General features: G+C 40.0%; 2 protein-coding genes across 5 annotated transcripts in view; both read right to left on the bottom strand.

Annotated features, from left to right (window-relative positions):
• rabgap1l (RAB GTPase activating protein 1-like) overlaps positions 1-15,045 on the bottom strand; it is a 117,052-nt gene that overhangs the window by 68,409 nt on the left and 33,598 nt on the right. The window lies entirely within an intron of this gene.
• Positions 10,874-13,657, bottom strand: gpr52 (G protein-coupled receptor 52). The gene has a single exon (XM_026919084.3). The coding sequence runs from the start codon at positions 12,340-12,342 to the stop codon at positions 11,230-11,232; it is 1,113 nt and encodes a 370-aa protein (XP_026774885.1). The 5' UTR covers positions 12,343-13,657; the 3' UTR covers positions 10,874-11,229.

Here is a 15,045-nt window from a genome sequence, read left to right as displayed (position 1 = left end):
CAGGGAACACACTAAAATGCAGAGCAGGGTGTACTTCAGGGCCAGGGTTGTAAAGATGCGGTCTACACGGAAGAAAAGTCCTGTAGATTCACTTTGAGTTGTCTGAAAAAAGTGAAATGTGTTGTAATTGATTAGCATCACTATGTTGGATTGCAGTGTGCTAGCTGCTCATGTTGAGTGATAAGCTGGGCTTTCCTTAAACAAACCACAAACTACACTGCTGGCCATCGGCCTCCCATCCAAAATGCATGAGCAAGATACAAAGTGCGGTAATTAGCAATGACCATTAAGCCTGAAGACACTAGGGGAATTAACACTGTGAATAAAGAGAGCAGTTCTGGCTTTGATTAGCATGCAAGCCTCAACTCGCTTTGCTCTGAGAGGGACAGGTGTTCTTCCTGCTCTGCCTCAAGTGCCTTTTCAAGAAGCAGAACTTCTTCTGGAGTGGTATGACGGCACAGATTAATATTAAACGGAATCCATAATACAGCGTGAAGAGGATTTTCATAAATATTCACCAGCTTGGACTGTAAGCTTTTCTTGGTCGCGTTCATACATATGGATGAAAAACTGGCAGGGAGAACAAATGTCTAGTATCTCGCCTATTGGAGCGTGAGTGACATGAAACAAAATTCAAAAGTTAGCTGGCTTTGAAGACCAAGTCATTTCAACGTTTATATACAGTTATCTTTACAAGAAAATGGACAAAAACCATTTTGTAAAATGTATAATCATGTTTCATCTAAATTTTTATTTACATTTTTATACGAACTTTTTAAAATAATAGTATTTTCTCTCAAAAATAAATTTGGCAATGGTCCTGACAATTGTGTACGACATTTAAAATAAATGCAAACATAGTCATCCATATTTTATTTTGCTCTCAGTGTCCAAAAACTCTTGTATTTCTCTTGGGTATAAATATGTAACCACATGCACACATGTAAATGCAGGGAACCAAAACCAAAGAGCATTAAAAAAAAAAAAAAGAGAGACAGATGATTGGACAAGCCAGGTAATGAATATAAAAGAAATACAACAATTTAAAAATACAATCAAGCACAATCAAGCACATAAAAAGTTTGACCAGCCTGTTCACTCACAATCTGAATAGTTTTGCCAGAAAGGAAACACATGAGCACACATAATAGCAGTGAAAAACAATGCCACTATATGTATCTGTTTAGTGCTGCACATACAGTAATTGTTTCTGTATCCAGATTTAAACCCAGTAGCTGTGGCCAGACTTTTTATAATTATTTACTTCAATAAAATACAAATCATATGTGATGTGCGCAGGAGTGCAGTTTATTATTTTTGTTTGCACCTGCACCACAATATAAACCAGTGCAACCCTAACCAGGCAGTTAAGCGTAAATGAATGAAAGATGTATGTTCATGTTAATGAACGTAATCTTTGTTTGTCCTGCAAGCTTCATATCTGACCACTCACTCACACTCACACTAGTATCCCCTATTCATATCTATATTTCTTTAGAACACATTATCTGTTCATTCCGAATAATGTGTTCGTATTTGGTTACGTCCCTAATACAAAAATATATCCAAATCAACACATACATGGTTGCAGGATCACAAAATCACTGTTTGCAATGGCTCTCTCAATCTGAAATAAAGAGGCAGTTTACATGCACAAACCTCAGACTATAAAGGATGAAACCTTCTGCATGGAGGAGAGTCAAAGATCCCTCAACAACCAGCTTTGAGCCGTCTTCCGTTTCCGGTTGGGTGTACACTGTGCGCGTTTGGCTGCTGCTGCTCTCTGGTTGTTCTGTTTGTTGCGACTATGTCTGTTTGTGTTTCCTCTGTTCCCGCGCATCAGAGACTGCTCCAGAGTCACCTACTTTGACATAGTGCTAGTTGAATCTTCAAATAAACCAAAAGCAGATTTCTTACATTTTGGATTACTTCTCTCTTTGACTCTGCTACCCAACCAACTGCTACTTGGATGTTCTCAGTGGCCTAATGCGATCCCCCGGCAGCTTCGATCCCCCAGCAGCTTTAATCCCCTACCGCTGGTGCGGATTCTGGTGGGTTACCAACTACTTCTGTGCCATGCCACCAGGATCAGTTTTGGTGAGGGAGCTGCAACTGCTTCTCCGTACTAGACACCGTTTCAGTGCTGTAGGCCGATTCGTTGCTGCTGGCTAGCATAGTAAATAAACTGGCTGAGTATCTCTGACAGTTCTCAATGGGTTGCCATAATATTTGTTGAACTCATCTCAATCACCCTATTCTTGACTGGTTGTTATCAGGATTTTTGGCATATATAGCATGGACATATCTCTGACAAGATCCTTGTGATGGCTCCCCTTTTTTCTCCGGCCCAACTTCTCAGTTTGAACTGCCGGTCTAAAACATGACTTTCAAGAGACGTTTACAACTGCTGGGTTGAACTGGGAATACCACGCGGTCGCTATATCCACCATGGCTCTCGTCGCAAACACACCTCACACAGGCCTGGCATTGTCATCATTCGCTTCCCCTCAATTTGGACTGCTGATAAAATCAAAAATCTCCACGTTACGGCACAGCGCCTCGACAATACTCTCCTAAGATCTTTACCCATGGCTGACCATTCCCACACTGAGAAGCATCTATCAGTCAAGATCGCTCATTTAAACTGCCACTCACTCACAAATAAAGCCCTTGCACTTGGATTTGCTCTTTCTTTGTGAAACATGACAACAACCAAATGACTACATGATTTTAAACATGGTCTGCCCTCCTGGTGATAGTTATGTTGCTAAGCCTAGACTCCATTGAAGTGGTGGTGGTTAGCTGTTTCACCTTCATGTGCTTTGACCTCTGAATTTTTGTCTGTCCTTGATTTTATGATTTGAATTTATGCAACATGTCACCTTCCCTACTCACACTAAGGGTCATATTTTAGAAATGGTTTGCACTCCTGGCTTAGACATCTCTCACCCCTGTGGCAAACTTCTAAACTCAATAAACTTGTGACCGGAGTTACCTAGCATTCAATCCCCTATACATAAACATAACAAAACAACGGTTACAGGTCATCGCAAATGCAACTCTATTAACTTACTTGACATCTCCTCTCTTCTTAACTCTTCTGGCTCATGCAATTAACTGTTGTCCAACTACAGTCTCCTCATTTCTAACACTCTAAGGTCTGTCCCTTCCACCTATATCTCTCCATGGTACACTTTAGGACTTAGAGCGATAAAAGCTGCTGGACGGCGTCTTGAGCTGCTTCACAAGAAAACTGGCCTCACTGTTCACTCCCTACACATGAAACAGTACAGAAACGCTCTTTACACCACTAAATCAGCCTATTTGCCTTCCTTTATTAATGCAGGCAGTAGTAAACCAAACTACCTTTTCAAAATAAAATACTTTGGCCACCCTCCCCCAATCTAACAGGTTCTGTTACACTTTGCAATGATTTTCTCAACTTCTTACAGAATAAAACTGATAACATTTATGAACAACTTTCCCCTCATCCTTCATGTGAGAGTCAGCTTACCCACTCCCCCTCCCCTCATTTTAGTCCTTTTTGCTGTTTCACTGCAATTGATCCATCCGACATGAGACCTTTTTGCTAAATCCAGCATTTCCACATGCTCTCTTGACTCAGACCCTACTCCACTTCTCAAGGCAAGTTTACTCACACTCTCAGCTCCCATTTCTAATATCATAAACACTTCTATTGCCACCGAATCTGTTCCCATCTCCCTTAAAATGCCACAGTTACTCCCATCCTTAAAAAAAACCCTCTTTGGACCTAGAAGACCTTAGCAACTACAGACTCATCTCCAACCTTCCATTTTTATCTAAGCTCTAGTCTGTATGAACCTTTTCAATCTGGCTTCCGTTCTCAGCACAGTACAGAAACTGCCCTCCTCAGTAGTTAATAACCTTCTTCGTTCAGGTGACTCTGGCTCCATTGACATTCTCATACTTTTGGACCTTACTGGTGCCTTTAAAACTGTCAATCACACCATATTGCTCTCCTGTCTTTGGTCTCAATTAGGCAGCTGTGACACAGCTTTGGCCTGGTTCGAATCATATCTCACAAATAGACAGCAATTTATCTCTATTGGCAAATTCACATCTCGCACTGTTACTGTGTCTCAGGGAGTTCTCCAAGGCTCCATTCTAGGCCCACTCTTACTTATTATCGATATGCTTCCACTTGGCTCCATTCCTATCTCAGCTCCAAACTCTCTACTTCACTTCCTCCTTCTTCCCTAATAAACTGCATTTGTGATATTAAACTGGATGTCACCTAACTTTTTAAAACTAAACAGTGCAAAGACAGAAATCCTTATTACTGGAACAAAGGCTGCTCTATGTAAGGTTAATGACCTCTGCCTGACCATTGACGGCACTGACATATTTCCACCTGACAGTTCGTAACCTTGGCATTATCTTGGACTCATCACTGAACTTTAATTCTCATATTTCATCATAATATTGCTCGCCTGCATTCCTCCAATAGCCTTTGTGCTGCTGAAACCCTGATCCATGCTTGCATTACCTCATGTTTAGATTACTGTCAGTTCTATTAATTTCTTTTGTTTTTTAGGCTGTTTTTATATTGTATTTTTATATATTTTGTTTTATTCTTATATTATTTTATTGTGTCAAGTGTGAAATTGCGTCAAATGTGGACTTTTTTAAAAAACAATGTTAGGCAGAAAAACTTGTCTGAAACAAACATGGTGGTAAAAAAAAATCTATACATCTGCCCCATATATTTAAGCTTAAAATACGACTCACTGTATGCTTATTTGTATAAAAGGTGCAAATAATTCTAAATTGACTGCATAAGGAACTATAGTACACTCTTTGACTTTTACCCATTAAACTGCATTAATATTGTTAATAACTAATCAGGTGCCATATGGAATCTATGCCCCATTAACCCAGCACATACAATGGAAAGTTACATAAACACAGCGGATTTTCCCAACTCAGGGTGGCTGCTATATGTGGCCTTCTAAGGAAAAGCAATAAAGGTCTGAGCAATGACATGCACAGAATGTGGTCTAAAAATACTTTAACGGCATCAGCACAAGTGCAACATGGCAAGGCGCCCTCAACTCAACTGGTCCACACCCATTTCTGACATTAGACTTTCTTTTCTGTTTTGAATTGAGATGCGAGTGCTGCAGCAGTGATGGCTTTCCACAGAGAGCAGCCATGCTGAGCTCCTGACAAAACAAATGTCAAAGCCACTAAACCAGACTGAAGCAATGTTGCCTTTTTAACCAAAGAATTCTCACAGACTTGTCAAGCCAAGGCAAGGGGCAATATACTAACTCTGGCGCAAAGAACAGCAACAAAACAAACTAGCAACCTTAAGGCAGAAAAGAGTCTGATATCCTACAATGTCCTAATGTGAAACATTTTAATGATTATGACTGATAATTGGTCCAGCATAAATTTGGCTTTAAATGAAAACAATTAAAAATAAGTAAATTCACTACTACATTAGACGTAAGAATAAGAGCAATGTATAATTTTTTGATCATCTATCTGTTCTGTTCATTTGAGCTTAAGAGTACAATGGCACAATGCAATAAAAGTGTGGACTATAAATAACAATAAACACACATTTCAGTTATAAAAAGCTTTCCTGTTCTTAGGTCACCTCCACCTGTCAGAAAACCAATATTCATATAAACATGGGTGTATGTGTTTTAATAATGTCTCCAGTTATATGCAGAAATAAAACATTTCACTTATTTGTGGCTTCTTGTGATTTTTTTTTTTTAAATACTGGACCTTAAATGCCTCATATTCTGTGGTTCCTTTACTCTAAAGAAGGTACAGTACATTCAAAAAGTATTCAGACCTCTTCATTTTTTTAATTTTTTATGTTGCAGCCTTATGCTAAAATGCTTTAAATTATTTTTTTCCACATCGATCTACACTCCATACCCCAAAACGACAAAGCAAAAAACAGGTCTGTGATAACTTTACAAATTTATTAAACAGAAAAAATGGACTATCACATTGACATAAGTATTCAGATCCTTTGCTACGACACTTGAAATTTAGCTCAGGTGTATCCCATTTCTCTGGATCATCTTTGAGATGTATCTTCACTTTGATTGGAGTCCACCTGTGGCAAATTCAGGTGATTGGACTCACACTTGTCTAGATAAGGTCTAACAGCTGAAAATGAGCTACAGAGCTCAGAGACAGGATTGTGTTGACAGATCTGGGGAAGGCTACAAAACAATTTCTGCTTCATTGAAGGTTTCCAAGAGCACAGTGGGCTCCATAATTCTTAAATGGAAGAAGTCTGGAACAACCTGGATTCTTCCTAGAGCTGGCCATCCAGCCAAACCGAGCAATCAGGGTCTTGGTAAGAGCAAGAAGAGTCTTGGTAAGAGAGGTGACCAAGAACCCGATGGTCACTCTGGCTGAGCTGCAGAGATCATTTGTAGAGATGGGAGAAACTTGCAGAAAGTCAACCATCACTGCAACACTCCACCAATCCGGCTTTTATGGCAGAGAGGCCAGATGGAAGACTCTCCTCAGTGCAAGACACATGAAAGCCCACTTGGAATTTGCAAAAAAAAAAAAATTGGTCTCTGGTCTAATGAAATGAAGGTTGAACTGTTTGGCCTCAATTCCAAGCATCGTGTCTGGAGGAAATGAGGCACTGCTCATCACCTGCACAATACCATCCCAACGGTGAAGCATGTTGGTGGTAGCATCATGCTGTGGGGGTGTTTTTCAGCAGCAGGGACTGGGGCACTGGTCAGGGTAGAAGGAAAACTGAACGCAGGAAAACAGAGATATCCTTAATGAAAACCTGTTCCAGAGCACTCAGGACCTCAGACTGGGCTGAAAGTTTACCTTTCAACAGGACAATGACCCTAAGCACACAGCCAAGACAATGCAAGAGTGGCTTAGGGACTCTGTGAATGTCCTTGAGTAGCCCAGCCAGAGCCCAGACTTGAACCCAATTGAACATCTCTGGAGAGACCTGAAAATGGCCGTCCACCAATGGTCTCCAACCAACCTGACAGAGCTTGAGCGGATCTGCACAGAAGAATGGCAGAAAATCCCCAAATCCAGGTGTGCTAAGCTTGTTGCATCATACCCAAAAAGACTTGAGACTGTAATCACTGCCAAAGGTGCTTCAACCAAGTACTGAGTTAGGGGTCTGAATACTTATGTCAATGTGATATTTCAGCTTTTTCTTTTTAATAAATTTGCAAAGTTATCACAGATCTGGTTTTTGCTTTGTCATTATGGGGTATGGAGTGCAGACCGAATTTTTTTTTTTTTTTTTTTTTTGCAACATAACAAAATGTGAAAAATATGAAGGGGTCTGAATATTTTCTGAATGCACTGTACCTTCTTTAGAGCACAAGAACCACAGGATATGAGACTTGTAAGGACCTCTACCATCTCACAAACAAACCAGTTTGTAATTTATTATTTTTTTAGTCAGATTTCACAGCAACATATTCTTTACATAACAAATATGACTAGTTTACCTTCATTACTTGTTTATCAGATCTGTGGCATCTCCACTGAGGAACAGCATCAAGCTGATACCAGCAAAAAAAAATGGTAGATTGGATAGAATGAATGAATATGATCTGATACTGTAACAAATGGAAAAGACTGGAATTATAATTGTCTTTATATAAGAGACATAAAGAGGCTTGATTGTATGTTTTTGTTAGGATTGATTTTTTTATATTTATACTTTTTCAGTTTTTTCCTGTCTTTACGTGCTTCAGTTTTAAAGATAAATCTATTTAAAAGTTAATTTCTAAAGAAAAACAATTATAGGATGGTTATTTATCAGCTGATACTTAAGGTTACAGTATCAGTAACAGTATTGGAAAAGTGTTATTATGCCATATTAACTTCATTATTTTTTCATTTAGCACATATAGCCTAGTTCTTGTGCACTTGTATTGGCTTGTACTACAGAAGTGGCAGGCAGTTGATTTATTTTTGCTGTGAATATTCATGCTCTTTCTGCCTATGATCTATTCTGAGGATAAATTCCTACTATTATCTAAGAGTTCCTCTGTGAATTTTAACACAGTTTTATTCCTAGGTTTTAACTTTGGACTTCTAAGTAGCATTATATATATTATTTTACAATGTTGCAACCAGCACATCTTTAATTACAGATCTGGAGCGTGTGCCTGTGATGAGGCATACATTAACTTCAATGTCAGCAAAGGACAGCAGGCATTCAGAAGCTCAATCTAGACCACTTTACTCCACTACGCCTGTTAAGTGGCCCTACACAGAGATAGTAGGACTACCAGTTATGAAGCTATTACAGAGTGACTGCTGAAACACAATTTCTGGAGAAACAATTTCTCAAGAATGCAGTGGGTAGTTGCACAGTCATCGCCGGTTTTAAAGTCATATCACAAAGTGTAGGCTCAGTAAGGTCAAACGTTCCCTGAAGCAGTGCATGGCCTCAGACATACAGTGAGTGGCCACTGAGAATGCTCATGGTTTATTCATGTGGGTCCTGAGGTCCAAAAGACTCCCATGATCATGGAAACATTTGATGTGCTCATTAGATTTCAAAAAAAAAGGTCATTTAATTTCCTCTCCCCTCCAACTCTAACTGCACAGCTCCAATTTCCTTTTTGATGGGAAGCCGTAACCTTTGCAGAAGCCAGTCAGGACAGCAGAGCAGAAAAGCTGCTCTGGGATCAAACAGTCAAAGTCATGCACCGTACATGTCAAATCCGACCAGCCTCCGCACAAAAGCATGATGGACAAATAAAAAACAAGAAGCACACGGTTGTTCTAGCATTTGAATGATGGGTACAAACGGAAATGCAGGGGTAGAGCATGGAAAAAATCCTAACCACAGGGTCTCAGGCCTAATTAAGATTCTCACAATGCCAAGTTATTATCTCACTGACAGAAGCGTAATTATGGTAATGTTATTCAACTATTATTGACATTCATTTGGTGGACAGAGGAATAAAAAGTGAGGGCATGGAGGTCATAAAGTCTTCACAGTGCAGAATTCTAAGGTAATAATGTCCAGTCACAGTAGGGCAGTAGTTCACTTTTATTGTACTGGTAGCAACAGAAAACCATAGTGTCTCGCAAAACCTCCAAAATAAAATTAAACAAAATAAATAAAAACAACCCAGAATTAAGGGGGAAAAAAACAGTTAAATTAACATTAGCAATCTTGCTGCACTTACACTATGGAATGTGCTAACGCTAGGTAATCATACAATTTCAGTAGGTAACGTACACCAGCTGTACAGCAATACAAATTCTGCTACACATATACTCCAATTTACCAGCTATCATATCCATGAGCATGTTGCAAAATAAATAAATAAATAAATAAATAAATAGATAGATCTATTATTGTTTAAATATTTAAATTTTATGTGATGCCCTCACTACATGGTTCTGTGCTTTTTGTCTCTTTTTGTGTAGACATCAACTAGGCTAGTCGCTCTCTGTGAAGTCGACTATATTTATTTTACAACTTGAGACATTCACCAGCAAATTAAGGACAAGTGCAAACTGACAAGAAATCAGCAACAGTTTTTCATGGAATTGTCAATATATCACTCAAATAAATACACATCCACCAGCATATTTCACAGAGACTTCCTAACAATTCACAAAATTTCTTATTTTTAAATTGGAAGAAACCTTTTAATGCCATCAATGTGTGGTTTACCTTAATCAATCCAAATATGGAGTATGGACATTTTTAAAACTCTACAAATATGCAAATTCTTGAACAGAACGTTTAGAAGTATTCAATTTATACATATGTTGTATACTAAAAAAGTGTAAATCACAGAAAAGGATGCTGGTGAAATCACTCAGGATTTTTTTTGTTTTTTTGCAGACTACACATTGAATCCAAACATCTGAAAGCAACTAAGTGAACAAATATACATAATAAATGATATGAAATGAGTTTTTTTGTGATTAACTATATTTGTTGATATGTCAACATATTTTCTAATTATTTTGCCCCCTCAGTATTATTTAAAATAAATTTATGAACATATAAAAGCTGGCAAAGGATAAACAAGGTTATGCTTGATGAAAAATTAATATGGAAAAAAGTACTACTGTATAAAAGTAATTTTAAAAAAATTATTACACAAAGTTTAATTCTTCATATATCTGAGGCACAGACAAATATAAGTACTGAAAATCACAGGTGCAAACAAAATGACTTGCTTGCATACCAGGAAATGTGCACTTCAACTGAACCTTATGCTGATTAAACAGAAAAAATGTTGAGTTTGCTGCGTTGTGTGGTTTTCAGAGGGTCACAGAGCCACTGCAGGTGAACAAGTTTAATTACATACTGCCAAGGTATAATACCACTGGGAACTAAGATACATTTCACAACTACTAACTGCATTGATAATATTGTGCGTATGTAATGATTCAGCACGTATATTAAAAAAGGATGACATTTGGAATGCATATCAGTGACTTGGATTGACTGCTTTTACCTACTGTTTGACCTTGCTCAATTCAAACATCCCAATTCCAAGCCTTATATTAGTCTTTGCTGTCACGGTATTTGGAGGCGTGCTGTGCTATAATAAGAACACTAACAAAGGTCCATATGCCAAGCTTTGCTGTGATTGTGACACATGCCTCAAATGTTTTTTGTTTTGTTTAACTCCTTAAAACATTTACTGAAATGTTCATATGTGACCATTGTCCTTAAGCAATGTCCTCTTTATATAGCAGCCATTTTGGTAGCAGATGTAGTTGAATGTAAAAAATATATTCATAAAAATCTAAAAATCTATAACCTATATCAATATAACATCCACAAAAAGACATCAGTAACAACAACCAGGTTCAGACCAGTTCGCCTTAATGTTTTTTTTTGTTTTGTTTTTTGTGGTGATGGTGGTGTGGTGCCGTTTTACGTCTGGCTTTGCATATTTTGCTAAAAAAACGTCCAACCAGGTTATATACCCACCAGCCATTTGGTGATATATACACTATCAAGGCAAATGCCGCTTTATTATTTACAAGACTGGTAGTCAACCTGTGTGGGATCTAGATGAGATCTGGTGTAACCCAAAAAGGTGAACCTTCCAGTAATGATAAACTCATCCTTAAGTCATTATATTAATTGCACAAATCCAAAAACGTCCAAGTCATACAATTTCTTCCCTTGAAATCATCCCTTGATAGTAATATAGTAATTAGCAGCTCATGACAACTTCTTCAGATTGAACACGAGTTGGCTCTCTTCCTAGGCTTTGGCTCTCTGAAGTCCTTGTCATCATGGGCACAAGGGCTGAAAGAGCAGGAGGAACAGAGCGTCTGCGAGAGCCTACGCATGCCGAGCCGGAACACACTGTTGGACAGACTGTAGATGACGCAGTTACAGAAGCTATTGCTGATCGCTAACCAGGTGGTGATGAAAGATAGTGCAGGGCTGTCCAAGATGTGGGAGCTCTCCAGAAGAAAGTAAATGATGTAGGGAAGCCAGAGCATGTAGAAGACGCTTGTGATGCGAAAGAGCACCATGGCATAGCGCCTGTCAGGGCCATGACCTGTATGGTGCCCCCCCTCGCCAGCCTCCATCTCCTGGCTGGGAAAACGAGCCCTTCGCTCACTGATCTCCCGATTATGCTGCTGACAGATGCGGAAGATGTGAAAATAGGTGAAGCAAACCACAAGGGCTGCTGGAGCATACAGCAGGCAAACAACAAAGCCAGTAAACAGAGCAGAGGTCGGCCAAAAATGAGCACACCACTCAAAGATGTCCCCATGGTATCCTGGCTTCCCCCAACCAAAGAAGGATGGCAGGAACACAATGCAAGAGTAGATCCAGATCAAGATGATGCAGCAGCGCAAACGGCATGGTGTCACCAGCTGGTTGTATGAGAGGGGCTTAGTAATGGCCAGGTAGCGATCTACGCTTATGCAGGCCAGGCAAGCCATGGAAACACTCTTTAACACTGAGATGACGTAGCTGAACACCTGACACGTGAGGGGTTCTTGGACACCAGCTGGGTAGTGCAGCAAAGAGAAAGTGGGCACCAGGCAACTCAACCCCACCAGAAGGTCTGCGTAGGCCATAGTCTGGATAAAGTAGCTGGTGGTGTAGTGGTGCAGCAAAGGGGCACAATGAAACACAAAGATGACTGTCAAATTCCCAGCGATAATGAGCACAGTCAGAAGCACAATGAGAGCTGTCTCTAAGACGCAAGTCGCCATGCCCTCGTTCTGTCCCCACCCCAGAGGACATGAGTGGTTCAGGGACACACTCACGCTACTTCCAAAACTACTGTTTTCAGTCAGGACAGGCTCAATCAGTCCTGACTGGTTCATTGTCCTAGTGCAGTCAAGTCAAGTTCCTTGGTTCTTCACTCAATGCAGATGGACTGCACCCAAAACTCCGTTTGCCCTTTATCTGTAATGTCCTTCAGCAAACACAACTCTATCTAATTTCGTTTTTCATCTCACCTCTGCTTCTCACATAGCTGGGTATCAAAGAAATGAGAACTGGCAAAAATCAAGATATCCAGCAAAAGAGGAGAAAAAAATGCCCACATTTCTTCCCCAGTCAGTCATGCTTGAAAAAGGTTCAGAAACTGTCATTTACAAACAAAAGACTACTGGCATTGAAGATGGTAGGCATTAAAAAAGAGCATCATCTCAGTGCTTATTACTGGAAGCATTTACCACAGCTCTCAGAGTTCCCCCGACAAGCTGCAACATCAATGTCTGCTGATTTTCTTCACGGTCCTCGCAAGGGCAAAGAGTAACGGATTTGTGGTCAAGATCATCTCAATTAGCGATATCAGGCATAATAGTTTCCTATGCGCTTGCCACACAAGATTATCAGCAACCAATATTAGTGTACGTATTTGATTTACACCTTTTCAAATAAATAAAACCAGAAAATTAGGCGAAAGTAAAAATTTTTAAACCTAATTTTGATGAATTCTCTGCAAGCACAGGGAAAAATTAGCTACTATAGTTTAAAGGCAATCATTTTTTTTAGTCATACCTTCAGGTAACTGTTTCAACATCCCAGAAATACAGGAGGGCTGAAAGTTACACTGGATTCAGCACATTCCTTGTCTGGATACAAATATATATGCTAGGTTTTTAATGTGGCGTTTGTGGAGAGGACCTCACCGCTGTTACCTGGACCCCCCCGTGAGCTTTCGATTGTCCAAAATCCAAACCTAGGCACACTGTAGATAAACAAAGAATACACTATGGCAGCTTTTGTTGTTTCTGCACAGTGTTTCAAAACTGCAGTGTTTAGCGTCCACAGCTTGAGCAAAATGATTAAAATTTCAGAATGGCATAGCCATGAAGACTGGCTTTGGTCTGTTTTCTCCCAATTCATTTACTTTTTCCTGAATCTGACTTTACGAATACTACAGAAATTAAAAACATAAAAAGGTCATGTTTTTGCAGAGACCATTTCAAAAAGGTCTCATGAGGTAAAATCATCTCTTCAGTTATCCTGAAAAAGTGATAAGTTTTGATACCTAGCCAGTACATATGCATCCATATTTCTCCAAACAAACAGGTTCTCTCCCAGGTGCCCAAAATCTCTGCATATCCTGTTATCCCGGTTTCAGCGTGCAAAGATCATTACAAACGAATGCTTGGAGTCAATCACTTGTCAGTTTTTCTGAAGTCCATATGCGGCACTTTCCCTATTGATTTTCCTCCTTTTTTCCTTCAGCAGAACTTCATTAAGCAACACACGATGACACTGGAAGAAAAAAACAATTGGAGATACAGGTAAAGAGTCTGCATGGTACTGCTGTCATTGTCTTCAATCAGCGGTTCCAGCAATCTGATACAAGTCCTTCGCTTGTATGTACCCAAAGATTCAATTCAGCAATTAGGGGAAAAAGTAACCGGAAAAATTCAAGTTGATGATAAGAACGGAGTAAACAGGAAAACAAGGATTATCAAGAAAACCGATAACAAAAACAATAGCATGGAGAAGCAGCAGCACAGAGGTGATAAGCAGCCCTGGACCGCTGGCGCAGTGGGAAAGAGATGCTGTGAGTGGCTTTCACTTCCCTCTCCCCTTTCAGTCTCTCTCTCTCTCTCTCTCTCTCTCTCTCTCATTCGCTCGCGTTTGTGCTCTGTCTCTTTTTCACACGCTCCCTCCCTTGCTGCCAGGCTCTCTCTCTCTCGTTCACACACACGCTTTCCCCGCCTTCCCTATGGGCTGCACCTGAGGTCCTGCTTCTCTTTCAACTCCTCAAACATGCCCGTCTGCCTCTCTCTCTCCCTGATTCTTCCATGATCTTCCTTGAGACAGACATCCAAGATGATTCCCATTCAAAACTAATTAAAGGTTTCCAACAGCCCCTTGCCCCAATTTCTTTGTGTCTTCATGTTATTTCTTTCTTTTTCTTCTCAAATCACTTAAACATGGCAGTGACCAAGCCTGGATATCCCTGCCCCTTGGTTACAGTTGCCAGGCATTTTAGCTGGCTGGGACCCTCCCACAGAGAAGCCGACACAGTGCAACAAACAGGAACAAATTAGAGATTAAGGGGTTGTGAATGTGTGTGTGTGTGTGTGTGTGTGCGCGCGCGCACGTATGCGTGTGTGTGTGTGCGCGTATATGTGCGTGCGGTTTGGGGGTGTGGTATTTTGCGGCCAAGAGAATTTGGATGTCCTTCTCCAGTTTGTCCTGCAACACTAAATTGAAGATCTAAATAACAGATTTGTATTATAATGTTGACCTTCACAGGAAATTTATCAATTACAAAAACGGGTATGAGACTGGCCAGCCTCAGAGCATCAGCCACTCAAATGATCTGTACCTTGTAACATAAGCTACTCCCAACCAGAGGGCTGTGTAAATAATTCATCAAAAAGGGGAAGACAGGAGGGCTCTGGGAAAGGAAAAAATAAAGAGAAAATGCCACCAGCGCAATAATCCCAACCTTCTTGATATATTATCTTTTGTTTTCTGACTCACGCCACTCAGGGCGTTGACAGCAGACAGTAAGCATTTATTATAATAGCTGCCTAAATCCAGGTCAGGTT

Source organism: Pangasianodon hypophthalmus, chromosome 11 (genome assembly GCF_027358585.1).
Source record: "Pangasianodon hypophthalmus isolate fPanHyp1 chromosome 11, fPanHyp1.pri, whole genome shotgun sequence".
Lineage (NCBI taxonomy): Eukaryota > Metazoa > Chordata > Actinopteri > Siluriformes > Pangasiidae > Pangasianodon > Pangasianodon hypophthalmus.
The sequence above is the reverse complement of the archived record's forward strand: the minus strand, read 5'-3'. Positions and strand labels throughout refer to the sequence as shown.